The sequence below is a fragment of the Mangifera indica genome, chromosome 7 (genome assembly GCF_011075055.1).
Source record: "Mangifera indica cultivar Alphonso chromosome 7, CATAS_Mindica_2.1, whole genome shotgun sequence".
In the NCBI taxonomy this organism is placed as follows: domain Eukaryota; kingdom Viridiplantae; phylum Streptophyta; class Magnoliopsida; order Sapindales; family Anacardiaceae; genus Mangifera; species Mangifera indica.
The window spans coordinates 19536525-19562639 of record NC_058143.1 but is presented as its reverse complement, the minus strand read 5'-3'; the positions used below and the strand labels follow the sequence as shown (position 1 = coordinate 19562639).

The 26115-nt window shown below is 34.8% G+C and overlaps 3 protein-coding genes and 1 long non-coding RNA gene across 8 annotated transcripts; 1 reads left to right on the top strand and 3 right to left on the bottom strand.

Moving 5' to 3' along the window:
- Positions 1–849: 849 nt before the first annotated feature.
- LOC123220519 (probable polygalacturonase) lies at positions 850–7138 on the bottom strand. Of its 4 annotated transcripts, XM_044642765.1 has the most exons (8): positions 6991–7138; positions 5588–5655; positions 4039–4124; positions 3059–3376; positions 2846–2966; positions 2586–2760; positions 2414–2484; positions 850–1960 (listed from the first exon to the last, which is right to left on the bottom strand). In XM_044642765.1, the coding sequence occupies exons 3-8, from the start codon at positions 4048–4050 to the stop codon at positions 1290–1292; spliced, it is 1368 nt and encodes a 455-aa protein (XP_044498700.1). In that variant the 5' UTR covers positions 4051–4124; positions 5588–5655; positions 6991–7138; the 3' UTR covers positions 850–1289. The 4 variants fall into 4 exon arrangements, with proteins under 4 accessions (XP_044498700.1, XP_044498701.1, XP_044498702.1 ...); XM_044642766.1 differs by lacking the exon at positions 5588–5655; XM_044642767.1 differs by lacking the exon at positions 6991–7138 and having other exon boundaries at positions 5588–5690.
- A 982-nt stretch (positions 7139–8120) lies between these two features.
- LOC123220518 (topless-related protein 2-like) lies at positions 8121–16636 on the bottom strand. Of its 2 annotated transcripts, XM_044642763.1 has the most exons (25): positions 16292–16634; positions 16013–16192; positions 15804–15917; positions 15293–15451; positions 14962–15139; positions 14733–14862; positions 14453–14568; positions 14206–14341; positions 13973–14082; positions 13463–13532; positions 13293–13366; positions 13111–13206; positions 12923–13015; positions 12434–12561; positions 12111–12345; positions 11840–11998; positions 11655–11750; positions 11271–11423; positions 11047–11157; positions 10721–10897; positions 10437–10565; positions 10250–10345; positions 9058–9240; positions 8809–8984; positions 8121–8502 (listed from the first exon to the last, which is right to left on the bottom strand). In XM_044642763.1, exons 1-25 carry the CDS (start codon positions 16369–16371, stop codon positions 8289–8291), a joined length of 3393 nt encoding a protein of 1130 aa, XP_044498698.1. In that variant the 5' UTR covers positions 16372–16634; the 3' UTR covers positions 8121–8288. The 2 variants fall into 2 exon arrangements, with proteins under 2 accessions (XP_044498698.1, XP_044498697.1); XM_044642762.1 differs by having other exon boundaries at positions 13293–13532; positions 16292–16636.
- Positions 16637–19470: 2834 nt separating this feature from the next.
- On the top strand, positions 19471–20852 carry LOC123220441. The gene is made up of 3 exons (XR_006503045.1): positions 19471–19695; positions 19882–19956; positions 20053–20852. It is a non-coding gene; the product is annotated as an uncharacterized LOC123220441 (long non-coding RNA).
- A 200-nt stretch (positions 20853–21052) lies between these two features.
- Positions 21053–23108, bottom strand: LOC123220440 (chaperone protein DnaJ-like). Its single transcript, XM_044642656.1, has 4 exons — positions 22784–23108; positions 22628–22679; positions 22480–22547; positions 21053–21749 (listed from the first exon to the last, which is right to left on the bottom strand). Exons 1-4 carry the CDS (start codon positions 22955–22957, stop codon positions 21231–21233), a joined length of 813 nt encoding a protein of 270 aa, XP_044498591.1. The 5' UTR covers positions 22958–23108; the 3' UTR covers positions 21053–21230.
- Positions 23109–26115: the final 3007 nt, after the last annotated feature.

Here is a 26115-nt window from a genome sequence, read left to right as displayed (position 1 = left end):
TTTGAATACAACCCTTAATTGAACCAAATTTTTTTAATTATATATCCCCCCTCAAGGTTTGGGGAAAACACAATGCACCCAAGTAGTTTAGATAGCGACAAAGAAACCCAAACATTGATTACTTTACCTTTTAAAGATTACAAACTTACAATACCCTCCGTATTATCATATGTTCTTTTATTATTTTTAATTTATTCAATCTTTCTTACTTTTCCCAAGCCTTGAGGAGTACATGATTATTACCCAGTAAACCATTTGAATGCAGGAGTAGGAGCAACTTCAAATTGAGCCAAACTCAAATAAAGGCTTAGTTCAGATTTGAAGTAATTAATTGCAATTAAGTTTAACTCAGAAAAAAAAAAATCACATAAAAAGAAAAAATATTCAAATCCAAAAAATCAATCGAAAAAAAAAAAAATTAGGCCTCAAGTCAAGCCAAATAGTGATCCAAGCTCAAACAATTTAAATTGAATCCGTCTCTATTTACAAGAGTAAAATCATATGATTACTAAATATAAATAATGTTATTTATATTTAGTTTTGAATATTTAATTAAATATTATTTTATTTTTAAATTATTTATAATATATCACATTAATATTTAATTAAATACTTAAAATTATACGTACATAATTTGGTTAAGTATTAGACTGATAAAAAAGATCACGTCCCTTTAAAGCAAAGAAAATACGGCGAATCTTCATAGAAGGGTGACCACAAAATGCCGTAATCAATTCGTTGTATTAGTGTATGATCAAATCCAACTTAAAAAATAATATTTCTTCTTGAATCTTTAGCTTGAATTCAAACACACTGGCAGAGGCAAAAACATATAAAATCAAGACACAATGATATCTAAATTTTTTCTTATTTCCAGGCAAATGACTTAGAATATTTCAATCTACCATTTCAACCCAACATGTCAATTCACATCAAATAAAAGACTTTATACTGGAAATTATTCTGCATTAAGCCTTATAAACAATGAAGGATTTCAATTTAAATACCCATATGAAACAGAGAAAAATAACAATAATATGCAAGTCCTTTTTATGTGGATTGCGCAGTCACTACCAAAAATTTCCTTAGACATGAATGAAGATATGAAGCTGTACATGTAATCTGCAGATGGTGAAACATGTGAAAATGAGAATATGGGATGATGAAGAAACAAGTATTCTAGACAGTGTCTTATTGCAAAGAATCTGGCCTAAGTTTTTGAGATGGTAAATGGTAGAAGGAAGTGATTTTTTTTTTTTTAAGTGGGATTTTAATATGAAGAATGGTAATCATAATACTGAGGCTCTACCGTAAGAATTTACGAGAGAAAAGCAAGTTGAAGAGGAAGAAATTGAGGTTTCAAGGTCAGGGCACGGTTGCGGGGACACCGACTCTGAGAATCCATAAACATATGAACATGACCAGAATTTGGAAGAGGCAGAGTTGATTGATAAGGAAATATTGGATAAACATATATTGGTTAAGGGAGATTCTTGTATTCCTGTGAAGTTTCCTGCTATTGTAATGTTTTTTCCAATGATATCTTGCAAGGTGATTTGATCAAGAACTGGAAGAGCATTCGGATCAAAGTTGTCGTCAGGATGGGACCCACAAAGACTGCTGGCACCAAACGCCATGTGAATGTTTTGTAAATCAACATCTGATATGATAATCTCTTGAATATAACCACCTCTACCTTTGGTTGTTCTGAACTCAATGCCATTGAATGAGTTGTAAAGGTGGACCTTCTCCACCAATACATTAGAAATGCCACCAGACATTTCACTACCAAAAGCAATAGCAGAACCTGAAGATGATTGAAGATGGACCTTTCTTATATGTACATCTGTGGCAGGTCTAGCATAGGCAATTCCGTACTCGTCCCAACCACTCTTAAGAGAAATAGCATCATGCCCCATGGCAATGCTGCAGTCCTCAATGCAGACATTATCAGAAGAATCTGACAGCCACGATAAACTTATGTTAACATTAGACAACAACATCTTCCAACAAACACAAATGAGTTAGGCAGAATGCATATAAACAAGTGAAATCATAGGTTACATATTTTGGAAACAAGGGAATGTGGGGACAGTTCAACTCCACCCAATTTGAAGCTTAGTATAAAGATCTCAGCACCAAACTACTAATTCACCATACTTAAAAAATAAAGACTGCTAAAATTTTTCCAACAGTAACTTTTGTTTTTCATCGACTTTTGGTCTAAATTTTAAATAGTATGACCATCCAAAACATCAGGAACATTTCAAAAGCAAATTTTCTTTTGTATGCAAAAAATATCTTCTTCTGTGATTATAGTTCTGCTTTAAGAAAAAACTCAGAAAGTAGAGACCAAAAACAATAAAATGACATCTTTATTTATGAAAATGGTAGTTGAATAATTTTTGCATACCTGGGACTATACCGACTGTATAAGGGGATTCTGGCGGAGCATAAACTGATATATTTTGGATGAGCACATTACTGCAACACATAGAGTTGTGAGTAATTCAATTCTCTTCAATCAATTAAAAAGTCAGTTAAATATCAAATGAGTACAGAAGTATTGCTTCTGTAAGTAATACCTGCAGTAGATTGGGTGGATGTTATATGCAGGGGCATTTAGAAAAGTAAGATTTGAAACTACAACATGTTCTGATGATATAAATTCCACAATATGGGGACGACTGTATTTCAAGTTATGGGATTTGAACCAATCCCACCAAACTGAGCCTTGGCCGTCAATGGTTCCGTTGTCACCTAGATTGTTCATGTGTGAATTTTAGCAACAAATTACAATTGAGAAAACAGTGATCAAACAGAAGAAAATTAATAGCAAACCTACCTGTTATTACCACATCACGCAACATATAACCATTTATCAAACTTCTATATCTTTGTCCAGGAAGCTCGATCCCTCGACCATAGGAGGGTAGTGGATCCACAACATCCCAGTGTGAGGGGTCCTACAATTACGAGCCAACCAAATAAGTCCAATTGGTTTTGTAATGTTAAAAGTAATTTAGTGCAATGATTTTCATGATGATGCAGAAACAACCTGAGATCCCAGGATGATGGCACCCTTTTCCAAGAAAAGAGTGAGGTGGCTGGTGAGATTGAAACTTCCAGTGAGCCACCTCCCAGGCGGCACATATAGCTGAGCGCCACCCTTATCAGCAAAGGACTTGAGATAGAAAATGGCATTCTGAAAGGCAAGAGTATTCAATGTTTTTCCATCACCAACAGCGCCAAACTCTAGAATTGACACACTGTGAGGTCTTGGTTCTAATATCAAGTTATAATCGCACTGTCCATCACTTTCTTCACCGCTAACTTTAACAGCATTGCACAATGCCAGCAGCAAGAACAATGCCACCTGAAATGAAGCAAAAACACAAGCCAATCCATTCTTATTAAAATTATAAACAGACACAATCTCAGTTCATCAGTAGAAACAGAGGAATTATCATATGACAATGTACTAAATGAAGCAAAACTGAAGTTGTAAATACAAAAAAGAGCAAATGAAAAGGGAAGCATTAATTTTGCTAGAAGAAACAAGGCAGCATAATAAGTTAAACTATGATTTGTTAACTCCAAAAGCTTACCAAAATAATGCCCGAAACAAACAGCCACTTGAAAAGAGAAAAAGTTTTTAGATTCCAGTGAAAGCCAAACTCTATTCAGAGGACGAAAAGCAAAACAATACAAATTTCCAGAACTCAACAAAACTTTAAAAAATAATAGAAAACCAAAAGAAAAATCACAAAAACTCATTCTATCCCTACAGCATCCACATCAAGCAATATTTTTAACTGAAACTAATTATGATATTAAATTATGAAACAAACAGTTAAGAATATGAAGATTGAGTTTCACCAAAAACTGATAATCCCACCAAAGATATCAGATACATAGTTAAAAAATTGAAGAGACAAAATTCAAGCAATCAAGTAATAAAAATACCCGATTTATCAACAAATAAGAACGAGAAATTAAATGAAAATTCAACCCAGAAATTAAAAAAAACGTACTTACTGGCATCTTCATGAGTCACGACTTCTGCAACAGTTATTAAAAAGACAAGAAGAGTCACTGAATCTCAAAACTCCAACCAAAAGAGACTGCAACAGAGAACGGAAGAAGAAAAGAAGAAGAAGAAGAGGAAGAAGTAAACAGGTCTGTGTAAGTATGTGTATTATGAGCATTAATTATATATAAATGACACAAAAACTAAAATCTTTTTTTATTGGAAATAAATTATTATATGGCAAGCAAGTAATAATATAACAAACACTATTGGAAATGACAGCTTTCCATGCAAATCAAACATGATAAGTGCAAAGAAAATAATAAGATAATATTATAATAATAAAAAAAAATTAATTGCCACTAATTATCGGCAATTGACCTCTATTGCCTACAAATTTGTTTGAAACGGCCCTCCATTAATAGAGAAGTTTGCGTTTTGTGTTTGTAATTTTGTACTGTTAAGTCTTATCTTAACCAATGGCTTTTCAAACTCTGTTGTTTACATCTGTTAAGATTTCATTTGTGTAAGAACAAAATGAGTGAAGTGGGTGAGGACAAAGAAGAGAGCCCATGTGAAGGCATGGAATTTTGGTGCAGCGATGTGCTGAAGTTGGGTGGCTGAGTACCCATTTGGACACGTAATCTGACGGAGAAGATAGCATGAAGAGTGGGTGAAACTGCGGGGCATGGAGAATAAAATAAGAGAAGAGAGTGCATGGGATATTGAGACCGCATGTGGGCTGACAGGGCAGAGAGGCCGGAGTGGTTCCCACCTCAATCATAGAAAAGATGCTAGCCTGGCATCAATCACTTGACAGAACATAACACAACAAAGACTCAAACAAACCAAAGAAAGAAAGAAAGAAAAAGTTGAATTTAGAGCCAGCCATGCTTGTTTATGGGTCCAGTCGTTCAAATTACGTTATAACTAAGGCTTACATTTTCCCCTAAATGCATTTTATTTTTAAAAAATTCTCATTTACTATTGTTTTGATTAGTTCATTTCACGTTTTATGTGATAAACTTTGTGGGGTTATGGTGTGTATTCAAAGTTTGATAGAATTTGGTGATATGCAGAGCTGGATTGGGAAAGAGAAGACCAGACATGCATAAGGCATTATTCACGGAGCAAAAAGGGTGAAAAAGCTCTTGTGAATGGAATCAATTCATATGTTTTCCCCATTTTTCACTTAACTAGTAAGAGTTTTTCAAAGGCCTTGATAATTTTACAATAAAAATTTTCTTATGCACAGTTTAGATTTAGAATAAAGGGGTAATTTTTTTTAGCAGGCTAGGTTTTTATGTGGGTTGTTACTTTGGATGCTTCTATTCTATGCCCACTTTTCTTTTGAGCAGTGTCCCACTACGCAGTCTTGAGAACTGGGCAACTTTTGCTGATAAAAATAGTGTTTCAGTCGCCAACTTTTTCTGACCTTTCATGTAGAACTCGAAAATTTATACAACAAATCCTCGAGCCTTGTTGTAATCATCAAAAATCACGGAGAATTTCGTATCAATAGAAAGAAGAGTTAGATTAGTTTATGATGAAATAAACCTGGGGGCCGGGCATGCAGTGTAGACTGGTAAAGTGCCTTGAGGATCTTGACATTTGATTGCAATATTCTGAGAGAGAAAGACTCCTCGATGAGAATAAGAAAACAAAGATTTGTATCAGAAAACAGAAAGCAAAAGTCTTCATTACTAACTATTTCATCAAACCGATTAAACAGTCCTGTGTGGCCTTTTGTTCTTTTGTTGGTTAACTAGGAATTGAATCAAAATGGCTGATGTAACGTCTAAGTTTCTGGTCCAATGGCAGAGCCACAATCAATACAGAACCCTTCTGAAGAAGCACCACAGACAGAGTTCACAATTAAAGAATTCAAGACAATTAGGCTTTTGGACCATGCAGCAACTCACCTCACAAATAATTCAACTAGGCATGCGAATAATTGAACAGCTACTGTCCATACAAGGTAAATATGACAAAATTACTTGTTGGAATCAATGCTTTTGTTAGCCCAATTTGATTTCAATACAGGCCCCGGCGTGAACAGATCCAGGCAATGGTCCACCATGTCTTAGGTGGGCATAGAGAAGCTTTCGCAAGAGCAGAAGCGCCGCGAAATCGTGCTTTGGGTGTGAGCATGCAAGCTTTTGGCGAGTTGGGCGTCAGCGTGGTTTACTCGGCAATAGGATGTACAACAAGTGGCATCGTAAATATGCAACAGGAGTTGCATGCGATGCGGACACTTGCTGACTTGTATTACAGTTGTTTAAGGGTGAGAGAACGAGAGCTTTGAGGCATACGTAATCTTATCTTCAAACTGTAATCATTTTAAACGCGGGTTGCAAATAATCCTTACCGCCATCGCAGGTTAAAAAATTTTGACTTTGTTATTTGACCCTGTAACAACTATAAAATCCGAAACTATTCAACCGATCTAGACCCAGTGCAGTGGCCAACATGATCCTGATCTAGTTGGAAAACTCATTTTGCAATTGAGCTTCATTTTCATTCAGTCATATATGATAAGGAAATTGATCATTGTTCTAATGTTTTCTCAATCAATTCACTAATCTAACCATCGGTTGGATTGAAAAAGACCCAAACTCCACTGGGTTAAGGCCAAGTAACATTGTCTGGTATATGACGCGATTCTTCTAATTTAATTAGATATGTGAATTATCACTGATCAGTGAGAGGTTCTATATTAAGCTATATGCTGGAGATCATATCACAGTTATTACCAATCCTCATCAGGAAAAAACAGGAATGGGTAAGTTTACTTGAATATCCAACATCTAGGTAAATACCTACAGTTTGCAAATATTCCTGATGAAGGATACTAGAGATGTGGACTTAATAATGAAGCAAACAGCAGGATATCATGTCAGTGTCAAATCAAGAAGAATCCAAAGCAACAAGACCCTTAACCAGGTGTAAAACATACATACCTGAAACAACAGGAAAGTGATTTACAGGCATGAACAGATGGTTATTTGTCTGTTATCTTTTGCTTCATCAAGCTGGCCAACCATTTGTTATCCAAGACCATTGCACATGCAGCCAGGATAGAATGAACACTATTCAAGGAACAGAACGCTGGAAAAGAAAAAGTTCACCGTCTGTTTATTCAGATGAGACAATTTATAGATGACAGCTATATCAGGCATTTTCTTATTTTGTAAGTTATGATCTATGTGTAACCTATTTCATGATCTACCCATTTGTGGATGGATTTGGATGGCTAAGATGTTCAATTAACCTCTGAAGAAATTAACAATGCCGTGCATAATATGGAAGTATGAAGAACCCCAATGCGGGAATGATGGTCCAAGGTGAAGACAAAACCAAAAGACAATGTGGGATTTTATCAGTTCAAGCATAATTGTGCGCAGATTTCAGTTTTTGGTTCATGTAAATTGTGATTACATGGTCTAACCACAAATCACAACAAAGTCAGGCAACTTTCAAGTTTCAACAAACAAATACCATTTTTAGCCTAAAGAGATTATCACAACTCACGGAGGGTACAGTACACAACTGAAATTCCCCTATATGTCTTGTAGGGTTAAATGTCAGTCTTATATCCAATTCAAAGTAACTTTTACCAGACAGGATTGCTCCTATATTTTATTACCTCTTTCAGATTCCCATAGAAGTAACTTATCAGGCAGACAACACATCTTAATCCTGCCCAACCTATGCCACAATCCAGCAGGGCAGAAGAAATATTAAACAAATTCAGGAACCAAGACTTGAGCATCTTCAGCTGCCCCTGGGCTGCCATTTTCTGGTTTCTTGTCAATCCCTGCAAAATCGAGCAAAGCAACTTGAGTTTTTTTCTCAATTGGTTTGAAATCCAGTTCTGGTGTCCAAATATAACAGAATAGAAACAGAAATATTCTCATACCGAGATTAATTCCCCAAGGAGCATACTCTCGTCTCAATTTCAAGTAGTAAAGAGCCTTATCACTCAAGTTATAAAATTTTATTAAAAAATGCATTAAGTTCTGTCGTTCAAAATCTCCACTTCTTGGTTTCAAGTACAGAATGCATACAACAAAAATACAAAATAGAATACTTGAAGAAATAATAAGATATCACATTAATCAGTGAATCCAATGTATAATATACATGAAATTGTCTCACTCTAACTAATTCTTTTCCTTGACTCACACACTTGATTAAAAATCTATGAAAAGCCAACCTAGTATGGTACATGAAATATACAAATAAAAAAGATGCAGTTTTATCTTTGGAGCTGCTCCTGAGTGGGATTGTTGGTAGCAGATGATGTAGCTGCCCTGCTGCTCTCTGTTCCATTCTCAACAGGCACTGCAATTCCCCACTTCCGTTCAGTTTCCGAAGGTTCTATTACTTTAATGGATCCATCAGTCAGCCCAACACCCAATTGATTTGGCTCCTGGGGATGAGCTGTGACAACTAATGGGTACACAGTTTGGCTGTTGCATGATATAAAGAAATTAAAACCAGTTCTTGAATTTGAACAAAATTGTCACCAGTCAATTAGATCGTAATACAGGAGAATGTTTTTCACCATAACAGGAACCATTCACTCTCTTATAGAAACAGTTTTTGAAATCGTAATGGGGAAACATAAATGCAATACTTAACAAAGATCCAAAGGAACAAAAGATAGCCAATACATAAGAAATGGATGCAACATCGCATGGCAATGTAATAAAAGCTAAGAAACAACTAGTTGACGGTAGTAAAGGAAAAACCATGCAAGTAAACAACGTACATACCTATTTGATGATGCCTGGGCTATGTATGCTGATGGGGCTATTCGACATCTTAGCCTTAGGCTATCAGCATCAAATACTCCAATGTTACCATCGGTGAAAGTAGCATAAATTAATTGGCTGTTGCAGGAATATACAGCACAAGAAATGGGCGAAGAAAGTTTGTCTTGAGGTACCCACTGCAATTAAAAACATGTTAGGAATTTCATGCAAGTGAATTTAATTTACTTGTGAAAAAATTAGGTTTCTCACCTGTGTAAGGCATTCCATCTTTGCAGCATCATATAAAGCTAGCTGGGTCTCATGGCACACCAACAGATGAATTTGATCAGAGTGAAATTGCACTCTAGTATCACCAACTGGCGCCTTACCAGCAGGCAGTTGAATTGTAACTGATTTCCTCTTTTCCCATGTATCAGTATTCCAAAAGATAATCTGTAAAAAGTATATATTAGAAAGACCAACAGCTTCAGAAGCAGGCTTATCAGATGCAGCATATGAACCATTACACATTTCATCCACCAAGTACTAAGCAAATGAAAATGGCACATATATTGTGGATGTACAAATCCAAACCATATATGTGGTATCCCACTCTCATCTGAAAATTTAATAATTATGATTGGTGCACATAATAGGCCACATTACTGTATTCAACTCCAATTATATTGCACATTGTTAGGTAAGGGGACACTTATCTTATAGATTAGATTTTATTACAAAAAAGGGTAGTTAGGATTATCAAGGGGGCGGGTTAGAAGAATTAGGAATTTTGGGCAACCTTAGGTTGTGGGCAGCCTTAGGTCTCCTATGGCTCAAATGGCCAAAAATGGGAGGCACTAACTCCTCGAACTATCCAGTTTATCCATGTAAATACCCCTTTTAATGAATAAAGTATTTTCTGTTTTGTTTATTTGTTGATTATTGTTTGTTTTGGGTGAAAATGTGGTGAGATATGGCGAGGGAGATGGAAGATTGAACGACCTTACATGTATGCCTTCAAGAACAGACGGAAATTTATCAGTCAAATTATTACCTAATCAATCATAACAACAAATAAGTTGGATTAGACAATATTTAATGGTTCATGGGTTGTTTAGATGCAATTCTGACTTAGTAAAAATTAGATTTGAAAAGTTAAAGCCAGCTCATGGCAATTAATTTCTGTCCACAACACTGTTGAGCCCAATTTGGTTTTCAGACAGACCTCAAATAGAATTAGATCATGTTAATAAATGGATAAGCAAATTCTTGAAATGCCAGATTCACTTTCAAGGTCAGGTTAAATCAGGTTTCAGAACCCAAAAATCATTTGGTTCCATCATCCAGTCAACAAAACTATACAAATTGAATACATATGAGAACTTAAAAATGTGTCTGTTTATGAGCAAGTGCAGCAACAAACAAACTTTTTATTATTACTTATATCATGGATGCAACATACCTGAGCATCAGCCCCTGAGGAGATGAGGATATTAAGACTGGTGGAAAATGCCAAACCAGTGATGTGTTTCTGGTGACCCTTTAATATTGTTTTGACCTATTAGTGGCAGTAGTGCATTTCACATTGGTTATTGACCAAGCAACCAAAAATCCATTACATAACATAAGACGACTATTAAATAATCTACCTCATCCACCCTGACATTGTAGATTTGGATGGTTGAGTCTTCCATTCCAACAGCTATGATGTTATTATCTTTAGGATGGAATACCAGGAAGGTTGAAGCTGGTGGAGGTGGCATGAAAGTAGTCATCACCTACAAACCAAGACAAGTACCCAAGTTACATAATCAATAGCTTCAAAAGCCACAATACATTTATGTTCACATGAATGCAGTCTACAATGATGAAAACAGTACAAAGGCACTTCTCTGCATGCAAGCAAGCATTTGCTAAGGATAGCTAAAATTACCTTAAAGTTCATCAAATTAAACAATGAAACTTTCCCACCACAGGCAGACATGACATATGAGTCATTCTTTGAGAGTGCTATGCATGGAACTGCTTCTTCCAAATTCTCTGGGACATCATTGGTCATAAGAAGACCATTGCTTGGTTGCCAATGTTGTGGAACAACACTGGCAGTGGCCTTTCAAAAATAGAGAAGTCAGATATCTGTCAGAAAAATTTGCTAAAACTATTGTAGATTTACTACATACATATACTTTAGATTTTGGATATAAATTGAAAAGACATGTCTATGATGCACACATACATCAGTGAGTGTAGATCAATTACCTTTCCACCAGGATTCTGTTCACTGCGGCCCCATTTCCATAGCTTCTGAACCCCATTGGACCCTAAAGCCAGAATGCCAACACCAGAATTTGTGTAAAGAAGTCGAGCAACCTTCATAAGAATGATGTACTTATCATTAGATTTTCCATTTTAGGTGCAATTATAGCATCTAATGCTTTTTTTTTTTTTCCAAAAAGGGATCAAGAAGAAGTTGTTCTCAAAACCTTGCAAGCAGAATCAGTGCCTTCTGGCATGGTGACTGCTCGACACTGAACAGGATCGACAATCTCAGTCGGCTCCCAAGGCTTGGCTTTATCAGATACATCCTCCAAATTTCTTGGCTTTTCTATACCTCTAGCTATTGATTCAACTGCATTCTAAAATGAATATTTTTCAGAATTAGATGGTGGTAAAAAAGAAATTGCTCAATAAATTTGAATCAACTTAAAAAAGCATGAGGTCATGTTGCTAGTTAAATCTTACAAACAAGAGGCAATACCAAAATTACTGATACTTCAAGTTTACAGGACAATCCATCGCCTGAAAAGTTAATCTTACACCAAGTTTCCAAAAGACAAAATTATATTCATGTCATTTGTATCACATACAATAATAGGAGTGGGCCTGGCAGGGGAGCTTCTGTCTATGTGTTCCACTTTACTAATAACTGGACTGATGCCTGTAACTGCAGCAGAACTAGAAACCTGATCCATGAAAATACAAGAAATCAAGATCCAAACAAGTTCAAATTGAAGAAAGAGGGTTAGGCATGGTGGACATAGAATATAACAACCTTCATCTCAGTGGTTCCTTTGGATGCTTCAAAAGAACGTGTTTCCATTGCTCTTAAGGCTCTCAGACCATCAGCATTTGCAAGAATTTTGAGCCCATTGTCAGCTGTAGTAACTACAAGCAGATTTCCTTCCCTGTTGAATCTCAATCGGGGAAGACTCTGGAGCAACCCAACAAATGACATCAGATTATACATGCAAGAAAGAAACATCTGCCTATTAAAACTAGAAAACCAGTAAGCAAACAGTTAAAAAAAAAGTCAATATGCTCACCGGAAGTCCACCCTCAGCCTCAGTACTTATGACCATATTTGAGTTGTCCATATCCCAAAATTTTATCTGGTTATCTTCACCAGCAGCCAAAAAGCGATTTCTTGTTGTATCAAATTGCACTACACCAGCAGATTTTTTTCTGAAACCAATATAACTCCTTTTTATAGCTCCTTCACTTTCATTCCATTCAACAAGGAATGAGTCCCCATCTTTACTTGTTCCACAGGAGAACAATCTGAAATCCGACCCGAGAAAGGATAATTACATCTCAAATATGTCTCACCATATTCACAAACATATCTAAAGACTTACTTATCACTTACCTGCTACCATCAGCACTATAGAGCATAGTAGTACACCACATCCCTGGAGCATCATAGTCAACCCTGGAGCCCACATTATCATACAGCCAAGCCTTAATTTTCCCATCAACAGCAGTTGAAAATATAAACTGAAAAGGTGAGTCAAAAACCACAATATCAGTGCCCAACTCTTTCACAACAAATTGCTTCACATTTGAATAAAATTCTCTGCTCATTCAAACACATACCACACTCAATATCTCTTGAATATAACTATAATGCTGACAAAATCTCAACTTATAAATGTGGCATAAATACAAGCATAGAAAACAAGGGCCATTTTAAACCTATGAAATTCTAAATGGAGCACAAGTTGTTCAACCAACATAATTCAGGGAAAAGATGGATAAATAGGCTCATGATCATTATTTCTTTTGATTCACTGATTTTTTATCCTCATATCAGCTTGCAAGTGATATAAAAAAATCCAATTCATATAAGTGGTCTTACTTGAATATTTTCCTTTTGGTGGGGGCAAACTGAATAAACTGGCGCTTCATGGCCCTCAAAGTGAAAAAGCTTTCTTCCAGACAAATCCCAAACCTGTAATTATCACTTAATAATTCAAATGACAAGGAGAAACAATGAAAGAGAAAATAAAATAAAATAAAATCCAGACTGGTTTAATTAAACCTCACCTTTATTAACTTATCATCCCCACAAGTTACTATACAAAGTTGTTTGTTAGGATGAGAAAAGGCTATGTCATTTACACCACCAACATGAGCATCAATCTACCAAAAAGTGGAAGCCAAATATCAGTTTATGGTTACAAAAAATGCATTTTTATAAAGGTAGCAAAAAATAAAATAAAGCATGCCTCTAAATGCTGGCCTAATTCATTAGACCATTGATAAGTGTACAAGTGGATCAGATGTTTTGTAAATGCAACCCCTGCAACAACAAAAATTAAATTAAAGAAATCAAAGACATACGCAAAGAAATTCAGCATGCAATGATTTCCTGTTACAAATGTATTGCTACCCATACCAATCAAATTTCCATCTGGACTCCATGCTACACGGCTGACAGATATTGATGAATCTTTTACAATAGCAGCCTGGAAGAAAATCATGATAAGGGAGTGCAAGCTGTATTTATTTAACTTTTGAAGGTATACTTTTTGTACCAGAAAAAACAACAAACAAACAAAATTAATCCAGTCATCTCAATTGAGCTCATAAAAACATCATTGACATGCAGTAATGGTAGCAGAGAATGTCATCATAGTACAAGTGCATGCGGCAGAGAATGCTGTCATAGTTTCAAGTACTCATGCACACCTATCTTGCAATAGGATCCACCTGGATGCCCTAATGGTTCAGGCAAAGTTTATTGTTTTTGAGAGGAAGTTGCATCTAGAAGTTAATTTGTTTCCAATAAAATAGTCTAACCATTACAAAGACCAGCACTTGGAAAGAAAAACATAAATTTAGGTCAAGTATGACTCAAGTGATCAAAATTTTGAAATTAAGAACTTAAACTATTGTGATTCAAGACCTGCAATAGCATAGAACAATTTGACAATTCCCATATTTTGAATGGCTTGGAAACCAGCCTCTCACGCAAGCCAACTTCCCATAGTGTAATTTCACCATCTCCACAACCAACTATCCATAAAAATATATTCAAGTCAGTTTAGAAAGTAAAGTTGCACGGTAACTAAATAAAGAAGTTACAATCAACTATGGTTTATGGAAGGAACAGTGCAAAAATGCTGAAATCCAACTTACCTGCAAGTAATGAGTGATGAGAAGGATGGAAATCCATGCTTGTTACACTGGAACCCTGATGCATGGTACAAGCTACAGTTCTTGGTAGATCTTCAAGGGACCATGAAGCTTGTTGAGTGGAAACAGGATACGTGGCCTGAATACATCAAATTGAAATTAATAGTAAAGGATCCACAGAACAATAATAAAGAGTCAAGATGCATAAGCTTTGTGATGCACACAAAGTATGTAAACTTTGCATGAATACCTCATCAACAGACTGTGAAGATCGCAATCGTTTCTTTAGTTGCTCATGATCACTGCTTTGATAATCAATCATTCCCAGCACATTTGGAGCTGTTTTTGGATGCTTTAAAACAGAAACTGTAAAAAAGGAAAGTACAATATCAGGACCACCAAGGTAAAATCTCAAATAGTCAGAAGTACATTATGTTCTTCAGATGATCCTAGGAAGAAGGCGAAAAAAAAAGGGGATTTTCGTTGTACAACCAGTAAAGTTCAATTTCCAATCATATCAACCATCTTACCTTGATTTGATGGAACATACAATGATGATGCAGCCACTACCGATGATTGGACAGTTGAGGGGGGATTGGCATTGACCATCCAGCCTGCTAAAGCAGTTGCATTAGCAGCTGCTGCAGCTGGTGGAAATGGCTGTTTGACAGGACCAAAAGAAAATATCACAATCTCATATTATAAGAAGGACTTCCTATTAGTGATAATTCAAATTCAGTTCGGAGGATATGATCATACTCCTACATGTGCTCCAAGTGGAGCATAAGTTGATGGCTTTGCAACAGCAGCAACTGGAAGAGTGACAGGAGTAGCTGCACGAGCCCCGTTCGGAGGTGAGCATGAGTGGTCCATGAATAGTGTTTTGATGTCAGGATTGGGCCTAGGATTTTTACACAGCTGGTGTTGCCAATTCAAACTACAAATACCACATATTAACACTCGGGGAACATGTTTACATTTGTTTGGGTCACACAGTAGATATTACAAACTTAAACATGTCAAAATTTTACAAAGAAAATACCAAAATGGAATTTCAATAATGTGGAAATATAAAAACATGGAAACTTACCTTTGATTTATCAAAGTTCGGAGGCGTGATGCCTTCAGAGTTGGGAAACCAAGCTTGTCCCGAAACAAGGGATTAGCTTCTATCAGCTTTTTAAGCTCTACCAGCATTATGCTTCGAGCTGACTTTGTATCACCATACTTAGATAACTGCTCATTTTCCCTGCATTTAATAAACATCCTACTGCTAAATCCAGAAGCAATTGTGAATCCATATATTCCCTGCCTTATAATAACAAAAGCTACACTTTGTTTGACTTTTCTCTTTTCTCAGCATACATTCGTATGCACATATCTCCCATATGGATCAAGATTTTTTTCTTTTAAGTTTAAAACTAGACAAAAACACAAGGCTCTATTTGGAGAGTTCCTGAGTTAATAATGTTAAGTTTTACTTCTTTTCCTTTTTAATTTGAATCCTAATCATTAAATGGAAATAGAGAATCAGTTGAAAAATATCTCAAGTTCCATAAATATGGATAAGTAATGTAACTTTAAAACAAAACAGAATTTACCGGAAGTTCTCTAGAGTTAAAAGCTGCGTAATTTCCTTGTAGAGCTCTTCATTGAATGTAGAGAAATTTTTCAAATCCTTGACTAAAATCTCAACAGCCTTGGCTCTATCATGCCTGATCAAATTTTCGAAACTACAATAAACCACAAGTACCAAAAACGAACATTTACAATAAAATATAAAATATAGAAAAATAAATTAATAAAGCACCTATCAAGAGCTTCAAGATACTTTTGCTTCCTGATCTCAAAGAAAATCTTCATGGAGTAACGATTATCATCAACTTTAGTAAATCCAGAGAGGTACTTCTCTACTTCGTCCCATTCTCCACTTAAAGCTTTCTCTTCAAAGTACTTCATGTTGAAGAAAAACCCCGACTCTTGCTCCAGCCTAATTAATCGCCACCGAAGAAAAAAATCAATCAAACCAAAACATAAAACAAAGAACCAAAACCAAAACACCAACAAAAATAAAAATCTATGAGCTAACCTGTGCACAGACTCCTTGAATTTCTCCTCCTCAAGAAATTGGAGAATTAAAAACACCAATTCTCTGCTCAGAGACGACATTTTTAGCTCAAAAAGGGAACCTATTCAGCTAAATGATAATTAAAAACTCTTATTTCGGGCAGATATTCAGGGCTTTGATTTGACTCGATTCAGCTGAGAAGGAGGTGAAAAGTTAAAAAGACGGCGTTTGTGGTGTTTCTATGTAGGAAAACTTGTAGTTTCTAGGGTTTGCATTTCCATGCTATGCACTTTCAACGAGAACAGAAAAAAGAGACGAGAGAAAAGCTGCCTCAATAAAAGAAAAAGATAAAGAGGAGATGCGTTTTGCTTGCAAGCTCTTACTTCGTTTCTCATTGTCTTATCACTGATAAGTCCAATAACATATCATCCAACAGAACCTATCAGTGTTATACCTTTCTGATAAGGCGGATGTATTATCTTCGGCCGTTTTCAGGTGTTGCGCGAGCACTTTTAGGTTCGTCTTTCGCGATAACGATGAGATTCGGTTTTCCCTGATGATTGCATGGCGAAAATATAATGGCCAACAGGGTATGATTGAGAGGGACTGGAAGCAGAGGAGTTAATTCTAGAAGCTGAAAGCGTTGTCGCGGAATCGAAGCGTAAACCCAACTGAATTTGATTAAAAGTACTAGCGTCCATACATCGTGTTGGATGGTCGGATGATGACTAACGCGTTGCATTATTTTTGGCTTAATTTCTTTATACGGTGTCGTTCTACATAGATAAGGTTCACACAATTGTATTATTTACGCTTTCCAAACGTTTAGAAAGAATAATAAACTGGAAAATTAAACTCAAAACGACATCGTTGACAAATAACTTCGTCAATTGAGAATTCGAAGGGTGTATTTAGTTCATACTTCATGATGAATTTTTGTTTACTTAGTAAATAATTTTTAACAAATAATGATTACATAAACCCTAAATTTATAAGGATCTGAATAAAAATAAATAATCGATACTGAATTAGGCCTAGATCTTATATACCATAGAGTTGATGAAAAGTAAAAAAATGTTTTACATTTTAAATTATGGTTTGATTCCAAAAACATTTTTATTGGAACAAACATGAAAATGGTTCGTCCAAGAATATACGGAGAAATATCGGGAAATGATTTTAATAAAATAAAACGTTTTTAGTCCCAATGGTTGAAAGAATTGAAGCATCAATTGGACAAAAATGAAAGATGTCAAATATTGGGGGCTATTGGAAATTATTAATTATTGTTAAACTGGATAACGAAAAGTCACCAAAGTACCAAATGGGAGGTTCTAATCACGTGAGGGCAGTCAAATCCTAACTTTTGCCGTACATACTCACGAGCTCAATGTGCCCTAGATTTGGAATCAGGCATTTTTCATGACATCTACGCTTGCCACGTGGTTTCGATGTTCAGTTGTCGGACTGGTGATTGGCTTTACTGGGTAGATTGTTTTCGGGTCCACCACATTATCCAAATAATCCGTTTATGGTCACGGCGTGGCCATCGGTTCATGGCTCAGAGCCTTACACTCACCAGCTGACTTGTCAGCTTTCTATTGGAAGTTTATCTGAGGATATGGTGCATCAAGGACGCGCGTGGTCGTCGCCGTAAAGAGCGTGTTTTAGCAAACATCGTTATTAGACTTTAAAAAATATTTAAGAGACGTTTGGTTTAAGTAATATTTGATTACTAAAATAAAAAGATTATCTTGAAGATAGATTATTTAGAAAATTACTGGGTATAAATGATTACTATATTTGATAAAATTTGATAGGAATAAATAATTATTGTGTTTGGTTAAAGATACTAAAAGATTACTAGTAAATTATTTTACTTAAATGCCCTTAAATATATTTATTTTTAAATATTTTTTATATTATTTGTCATAATAATTAAAAATAAATTTATTTTTATCTCAAAAAATTAATAAATAATAATTTTTCTATAATAAACTCAAGATTACCCTAGTAATCTTTAAATACCTAAGATAAAGGTGGTAATCAGATTACCACCTATATTACCTGTCACGTCAGTATTGGTAATAAAAAATTACTGTAATATTTTATTACTGACAAACCAAACAAGAGAATAAAAGATAGATTATCAAGGTAATCTTAAAAACTTTCAACCAAACGCACCCTTTATGGTATTTTAAACGGCTATAGTATGGCAATTAATCTATTTCACCACCAGAACTTAATTGAAACTCCTAAATTAGGGTTAGATTTGAAGCAATTTTATTTAAATTTGATATAAATCTAAATTTGAATTAAAATATATTTAAAAAATTAATTACGAGTTTAAACTTTAGTTAAAATATATATATTATTTAAATTATGTTAAATTAGCTACAAGTAAACCAAATTCAAGTAAAAAGATTTGACGAGTCAAAGCCAAATTTTACTTGTTTATACAAACCCAAATTAAATAAGAGTTTCTAATCAATAAAACGAGTTAAATATAAATTAAATTGAACTTTTAAAAATAAATTGAAAATGAGTTTTATCATGTTTAAGATTGATTTGATTTGAATTCAATCCTAAAATAAAACTAACCTTTTAAAGTTAACAAGGTGGTAAAATGTTTGTATGAGAGACCTTGGTGGTAAATGACTACTTAGCCAATTTGATAAGAAATGGATTATAGTTTATTCAAATTTAAAATAATAAACAATTTGAGTTCGGTTTAAATTAAAAAATATTACTTGTTCAAGCTAGCAATGCAGCCACTAGAGAAAGTGTTAAAAAAGCTTTGTAAAAAAAAAAGTTCTTAAAAATAAAGAATAAGAATTGTTGGAAAAGAAATTAAAGAATAAGAAAAAATTACTGATGTAAATAAAAAGTCATTTAAAAGAAAGAAAGAGAAAAATTCATTGAAAACGATTAATTTACTGATTAATTTTAATTGACTCACTTGATTCAAATCAGTTTGAGTCAAACTTTTGGATCATTTGAGCCAAACATTTGTATGAGACTGAGCCAATTCGGTTCATCCAACCTACTTATAATATTGTAGTTTATTGCATTACATTAAATTTTCATGGGCCGATTATATATTGGGCCGAGAGATCGAGGAAGCCCATACTTTAGCCCGTTTATATCCGAAGAGAAACACAGTATGACTCGACTATGGTCCAAAAACCGTCAAAAAAGCCCGAACTCGGACAATCACAATCACTGGCCACAGGACAAGAGGAGAAAAGATTTATTTAGCTGAGCTTCAATGGCGATGCACAACCATCAAGAAACTAACGAGGAGAGACAGCGGTTCAGGCTGATGAAAGTACAAGTCCCAGTGAGGACCTTAATTTAGTTGAGAGTGGGAAAAAAACCCTTACCTAAGAAGACAAGAGTTGTTGCTTAACAGTGGACTTGATGAGGTTTGTTTCTTTAACCTGAAAATTTTGTTATGTGAAAAGGATTTGCGGAGTCTTTTTGTATCCTTTACGTGTGTTAATCCATTATAATCTATAGGCTTTGCATCTATAATTTCTACTGTCTTGCTTGAATGCTTCTATTGAGAAACTTGAATCTGAATGGGCATATGCTCTGATTTTGTGTTACAGAGTCTCATTGACACATGCATTGAGAATGCTGGAGAATTACTTAGATCAAATTTTGGCAGAGAAGTTTAGTATGAGGTAATAAATTATCTTCATTGCTGATATGTACACATGGCTGCTTGAACTTGTCTAGCCTCTAATATATCGAGTAGACTGAGTAGTCAATACTTGCAGATTCCAAGGGGGGGTATGATGACATTCTCCGCCCAACTTCAGATGACAAGCTGAACACCTTGCATGAAGCTGTAGCATCTGTTGCAGCAGAGGCTAAAATCTGAAGAATCAGAAGAGGAGCACATCCTTGAAAATTTCCATTTCAGCCGCACCATTAGGAAATTGGTCTTCGACTGTCCCATCTTTGCTTCCACTTTATGGAAGAAAGCTCTGAAAGGGAAGTGTGAAGTGTGGTCTATGCTTTGTGCTTGCTTTAATTAAGAGTAAGAAAAATAAATGTGATTTTGATACTATATATCGGCTCAAATTGCTGTTGTTGCACTTGCAAGGTAGCCAGGCTTTCTTGGAATACTCCGATTTTAAGGTCCTTGAGTTAGCAAAAGAGGAGTTGCAACCTTTGCTAGATAGTGGCATTCTCAAAATGCCTAAGACAAGAAAGCTGTATATGAAGGATAGGGTGCTGAATCCCATGTTGTGGAAAGAGCAGGAATTTTCTTTGTTGATCGAACAGACTGTACATAATTTGGATCACTGGCTGATTATATTTGTCTTCAATTTTGCTATGGAGCAGATCTCCAAGATCAAGGCTTTTTCTTCTGGATAACCCCCTGTTATATTCGTTGATAAAATATAGATGAATTGCATAATCACCTATGTATACATGTGTTTGAGGCCTCGATCACTCAAGCTTGAATGTATGGTTGGCTCAAATGAGCCAAACTTGAGCTTGACAACTTTGCTTGAGTTTGAGAAGTAGGCATCTCTGCAATGAAACTTTTCTTTCCCAGTGTTACTTTTTACTATTCGAGTTTAGAGTTTTGAATTCGAACCAAGCTTGAGCTAACCTTTGTTCAATAACGGTTTGGCTAAAATCCACCCCTAGGGAGATACGTTGATTTTCTTGTTTTAACCCCTATGTACCCTCTCTACTTTCATGCTTGAAGTTGTGAGACTATGATGTACTTAATATGGTTTACACAATATTAACTCTAGATTATGATTTAAAATTCTAACACAAATTTGTTATCATTAATTCATTACAAAGGTGAAAGAAACAGCCATGTCTAACATCCTTCCTGTGTATATTGAATTGCAATATATCTACATTAAAAAAGGCGTTCCGGTAAGTGCCAATTGAGATGTATTTAACTAATTAAATGTATAATCAAATTTCTTAGCTATGGACGAAGACAAGTAGATTTGCTTTTATACATTCCCCTGTCTGATCTGCTCTCAAAGATTGGTAAATCATGCACTTCCCTTTCCTTTCCATATTTATGTATACTTTCTCCATGGAAGTACCAAAAGTTGCCCGGTTTCATGTATATTCTGCTCCTGAGATGTGGGTAGCCTTGGAATCTATAATCAGATGGATTGAATATAGGACACTCTTTTCGGGTCTTGTGGTGATTCAGGAGAAGATTTTCTTTTGACCTGAAGAATGGAGATTCTTTTCCTGATGTTTTTGTAGCATTAGCACTCAAACACTTCTCTATCACCGTGGCCTCCTCTTTGAACCTTTCCGTAATGCTCCTGAAATTTCTCAGAATTTTATAAGATATTGAAAAGTTTGCAGGCTCCTTTGGGGATGGCTTGCAGCTCGTGTAGGGGATTCTGTTGCATTTAGTGCAGAACTTTTTCCATCTCTCCAAGTTAAAGGCTCTTCTCTTGGCATTATCCGAGAGACAAGTAAATGCCTGCAGAAAAGGAAATTCTAAAATAGCATCAATCAATGAAAATAATGTTATTTGTCCCCAACAGTATCTCAAACTTTCATCATGAACAAATTCTGTTGTCAAATTGATTGTTGTACCATTCATCTTTATGGATTTGTCTCGTGGGACAGCCTATAGACTCACTATTTCAACCATTTCCTGAGACTTATGCAAACTATTATCGCAGCATCAGTCAACAACATTTACTTTACAAGGTCTCTTCTCTCTTCCATTAAATAATTTAGGTGGCTTCTGCCTGAAACCTGTGAATTAAATCCAGCTTTACTAGCCTAGGCCTGCGTGAAGACAGTACAGTATAAAAGAGATACTTGCACGGAAGAAGTTAAATAGTTTATAAGTTTTTAGACTGTTAAAACGTATTTTCAATTAGATACTTAATGACTCAACAATGATTTAGATTGTTAGACCTAATGCTACATCTTATCTCTCCCTTTCCTGAAGATGAAAAAACCCTCTAAATTTTTTAAATTATATTCAAGAAAGTTAAACCCGGAAGATGAAAAAAATATATATATTAGGATGTGTTTTAAGTTGTAAAATCATAGACAAGAGGTTAAGTCTTACTGCTCCTTTTCCTCCTTCACCGTGTCACCAAGAATCAAATGACTATATTAATTCAAACAACCTCTTAATTTTTAGATTATTTTCATGAAAATTAATCCACCAGAAGATGAAAAATAAGAAATCTGACCTCTAAAACAAGCTTGAAAGCAGTCTCAGCTTTGGGGTGCTTGTTCTTATCAGGATGAAGCTGCAAAGCTGAATGCACAAAAGCCATTCTCTAATATTAATCACCAAACAATACAACAATCCTTTCTTCATCACCCAAATCAACTTACCCAGTTTATGATACCGCTTTCTTATAACATCTGCTCCTGCATCTTCACCAACCTGTAAAAAAAGATAACAAGAATCTTGCAAACCCAATAAAAAAAAAAACGCCGGAGAAAGATTGATCAAGAAACTATATTACAAAGATCAAGAAAAAAACATACACCAAGAAGACGATACCAGTCGACGAAATGTGACTCAACCGGGCTAGTCCTGTTAGTGGTAGAACTAGAACTACTAGTTCTACATGTATGGGAACAGGCAATGGAGGCTGTAGAAATGGAGAAAATCTCTGAGACTAACCGGGATTTAGTATCGGAATCTTCTGCTCTTCCCATTTAAGGAGAATGAGAATGTGAAAAGGGTAAGAAAGTTATAGATTGCGTACGTTAAAATTTGGTGAAGGAGAAGAGAAGCAGAGTGGAGCGGTTAAGAAAAGAGAGCAAAGTTTGCGGGACAGATTTTTGAAAGTGGTTCAGTTGGTGGGAAGAGAAAGAATGAGGCCCCTTTTTTCCTTTAATTTCAATTACTTCCCCTTTAATTCCATTTATGACCAAGCAAAATTAATATGATTAAGTGAAAAATAAATGAATAATATAATTAAACTTTAACTTATCCCATGTCAATTTTTAATTGTTAACTTTGGATTTTTTTCACATATATGCACACATGCACAAATTGTAATCTATAACAAATGAAACTTCTATCATTATAGCATTTGCAAAAAAAAAAAATCTAAGAAAAACCAGGATGATGCCAACATGATTTTATTAACTAGTACAGTTAATCTAGTTGAATTGTTATTCAAAGTGATTCAATGATTATTATTAAATTATTCACATAGATTGAACTAGTTCAGTTGAATCGATTTATGTAATCTAATTTTTAAATTATTATCTTTTAGTACTTAATTATCCGTATATAAAGTGTCGTTGAATTTTGTCTATATTATAGATTGATTATGCAAACTAAGAGAGTGATTCAAGCAATTAGATAATTAGGGTGTAGGAAACAAGTCATGAAAGTGTAGACTTCAGGGTATGCTAAATAATGGAAGAGGAGACTGAAGAGAGAGTCTATTGGCAGGCAAATGAAAATGAAAGGAAGCTTAATTATTTAATTAATTACTGATTAGGTAACACTAATTTCAACACACGTAATTGTACAGAAATTGAATTTGAAAAATGGGCATCTGAAACCTGGAGGTGAAGGCTCCAGTTGGTGAGACTAAGACCCACAAATATAATACCTAGTTGAAAGCAGTCTCATGACAGTGCCGTCATAAAACTATCGAAGATTAGTTGAAATTTAACCCCTTTTGGCCTCCTACCCCCATCTATTCTTTTCTTCCTGCAAAATTTATATGCTTCTTCTCCTTCCATCTCTCTTATTCATTGCCAAATAAGTTGTCCATCCTAATGGCCGAACCGTGCCTGATTTGACATAATCTGTCATGCCACGAACTATATTATGTTAAAACTCACTAAAAGATGAGTTATGATAGATTGTGCCAACCTGTTTTCACAGTAAAGTTCAAAACACAATCTATAACTTTTTGGATCATGTCTCTATAGATGTTTTTTCAAAGTGACCCGTATATTTTGTAAATTAACTCATGGGTTTTTGTCTTAGGTCCCAGTATAATCTTTCTTTAAAGTGGGGCACCTAATTAATGTCCCAAACATAAAACTATACATAAATCAAGATTTGAGTTAGGATTGGGAAGCCCAAAAATCTTCATTTCCAAGTGGGTAATATTATCAAATTCGATTGAAGTTAGAGCCTAGAAATTAGGGTTTTGATGGTTTTATTATGCTTGATGGCACTTGGACTTGACTGCTAAATTGGGCACAAGTTTCGATGTCATGTATATAGTTATAAGATTGATAGACTAGACCTCTAAATATGGCCTGGGGTCCTGGACCATGCATAACATTTTTTTATAATTAATTACGGAGTAGCACATTTCACAAAATTAGAATTGCCCCTAATCCTAACATTATAAAGTCAAATTGGAGCCGGTGGAGCTCAACTCCCAATGCAAAATTTAGGGTTTTTGAGGTGAATGAGTTGGAATTCAAAGGCAATGCTGTGGAAATTATCTTTATATTTTGGCTCCATTTTTAGATTCCAAGGCATTGTTGTGCTCCATTCATTTGATTAGACTAATTTAGAAGGGTATTTAAAGAGACAAATAAGTTTATATGATAGTGACTAGTCACAATTTCAATTCCTATTAATTCACATGAACAAGACAAGTCTATTCTTGATTTGACGTTCTAATTTCTAAAACTTTGAAATTAAGGGATGTATTGGGTCCAATTTTGTAACTTTAGATTAAAATTTAATTAATCAATCGTATCAAAAATAATTGATGTGTAATTTACTATTTTCTGTCTAAAGTTTGGGACACCAAGCAACCATAACTTTTTACTTTAAATTCAAATACTATAAAACGTTACCCAAAACATGCAGATAGAAAAATTAATGTAAGGGTATAAAAGGTATTTTTTTACAAAACTTCTTTAAAAAATACAAACAAAAATATTGGTTTTATATTATCCAATTAGGGATGGATACACAGGCCAAATTTGAATATCATTTAATTTAAATTTATTTTAAATAAAAAATATTTTAACTGAAATTTATCAAATCAAAATTAAGAGTGGTTAGAATTTTGTTACAATAAAAAATAATTAAATTCAGTTTAATATCGTAACTCAAATTAATAGTTTAAATTTATGATTTAATTCAATTAAAATTTATGATTCAAATATATAGTTTAGATTCGTAACTCGAGTTCATAATTTATTAATAAAACAATATCATCTTACTTAAATAATATTCAAAATCACTTATTCGAATATAACTAAACCACAAATTTAAACTATCAATTAAAACTATTAAGTTTATCAAAATCATAAATAAAATTATTAATTCAAATTAAACTTGAATTAAATTGAATCGAAAAACTTTTAACTTGAGTTCGACTACTCAATTTAGAAATTAATCAAATCTTTTACATTCACAATACCAGCTCAAATTACATCCAGCATCCAATCGCACCAGGCAACTGCAGTTTGAGATGAAAAATAAGTACCTAGAATCATATTTTATGTTCCATTCCGGCGGCAGTATAGAGAAAGAGAGGCTTCAGATTTTATGCTAGGCAAGAAAATTTTTAGTACAATGGATCAGTTTATATTTATAATCAATTAACGCACTCGAGTTGAGTTTAAAGTCTGGGCTTTTGTGAGCCCCAACCCGAGGGTGAGGCTTCCAAAAATTGACGGGCAAGTCCAACCGAAAGTAGGGCTGAACTCACTCGCCTATAGTAGGATTGTGTTCGCCATACAAGGTGTTGGCACGACCCGCCGTCTCTAAACGATCATTGACGAGTCGACCCTCACCCCTGACAGGACTGGGTTAAGTTTTTGGCTGTTCACTTGTTCAACATATAAACCAAAGTGCCGGGCCTGTCACTTTGCTAATTATC

Coding starts and splice junctions, on each gene's coding strand:
- LOC123220518 (XM_044642762.1), bottom strand. CDS start 16,371: ATGTCGTCTCTGAGCAGAGAATTGGTGTTTTTAATTCTCCAATTTCTT. Junction 11,751..11,839: donor AAGGAACCACTGAGATGAAG/GTTGTTATATTC, acceptor TTCATGGATCAG/GTTTCTAGTTCTGCTGCAGT. Junction 9,241..10,249: donor CCTCAGGGGCTGATGCTCAG/GTATGTTGCATC, acceptor TACTTTTTACAG/ATTATCTTTTGGAATACTGA.
- LOC123220519 (XM_044642765.1), bottom strand. Junction 2,967..3,058: donor CCATCATCCTGGGATCTCAG/GTTGTTTCTGCA, acceptor TCGTAATTGTAG/GACCCCTCACACTGGGATGT. Junction 2,761..2,845: donor GCGTGATGTGGTAATAACAG/GTAGGTTTGCTA, acceptor TGAACAATCTAG/GTGACAACGGAACCATTGAC.
- LOC123220440 (XM_044642656.1), bottom strand. CDS start 22,957: ATGGGAAGAGCAGAAGATTCCGATACTAAATCCCGGTTAGTCTCAGAG. Junction 22,680..22,783: donor ACTGGTATCGTCTTCTTGGT/GTATGTTTTTTT, acceptor CTTTTTTTACAG/GTTGGTGAAGATGCAGGAGC. Junction 22,548..22,627: donor AAAGCGGTATCATAAACTGG/GTAAGTTGATTT, acceptor TTGTGCATTCAG/CTTTGCAGCTTCATCCTGAT.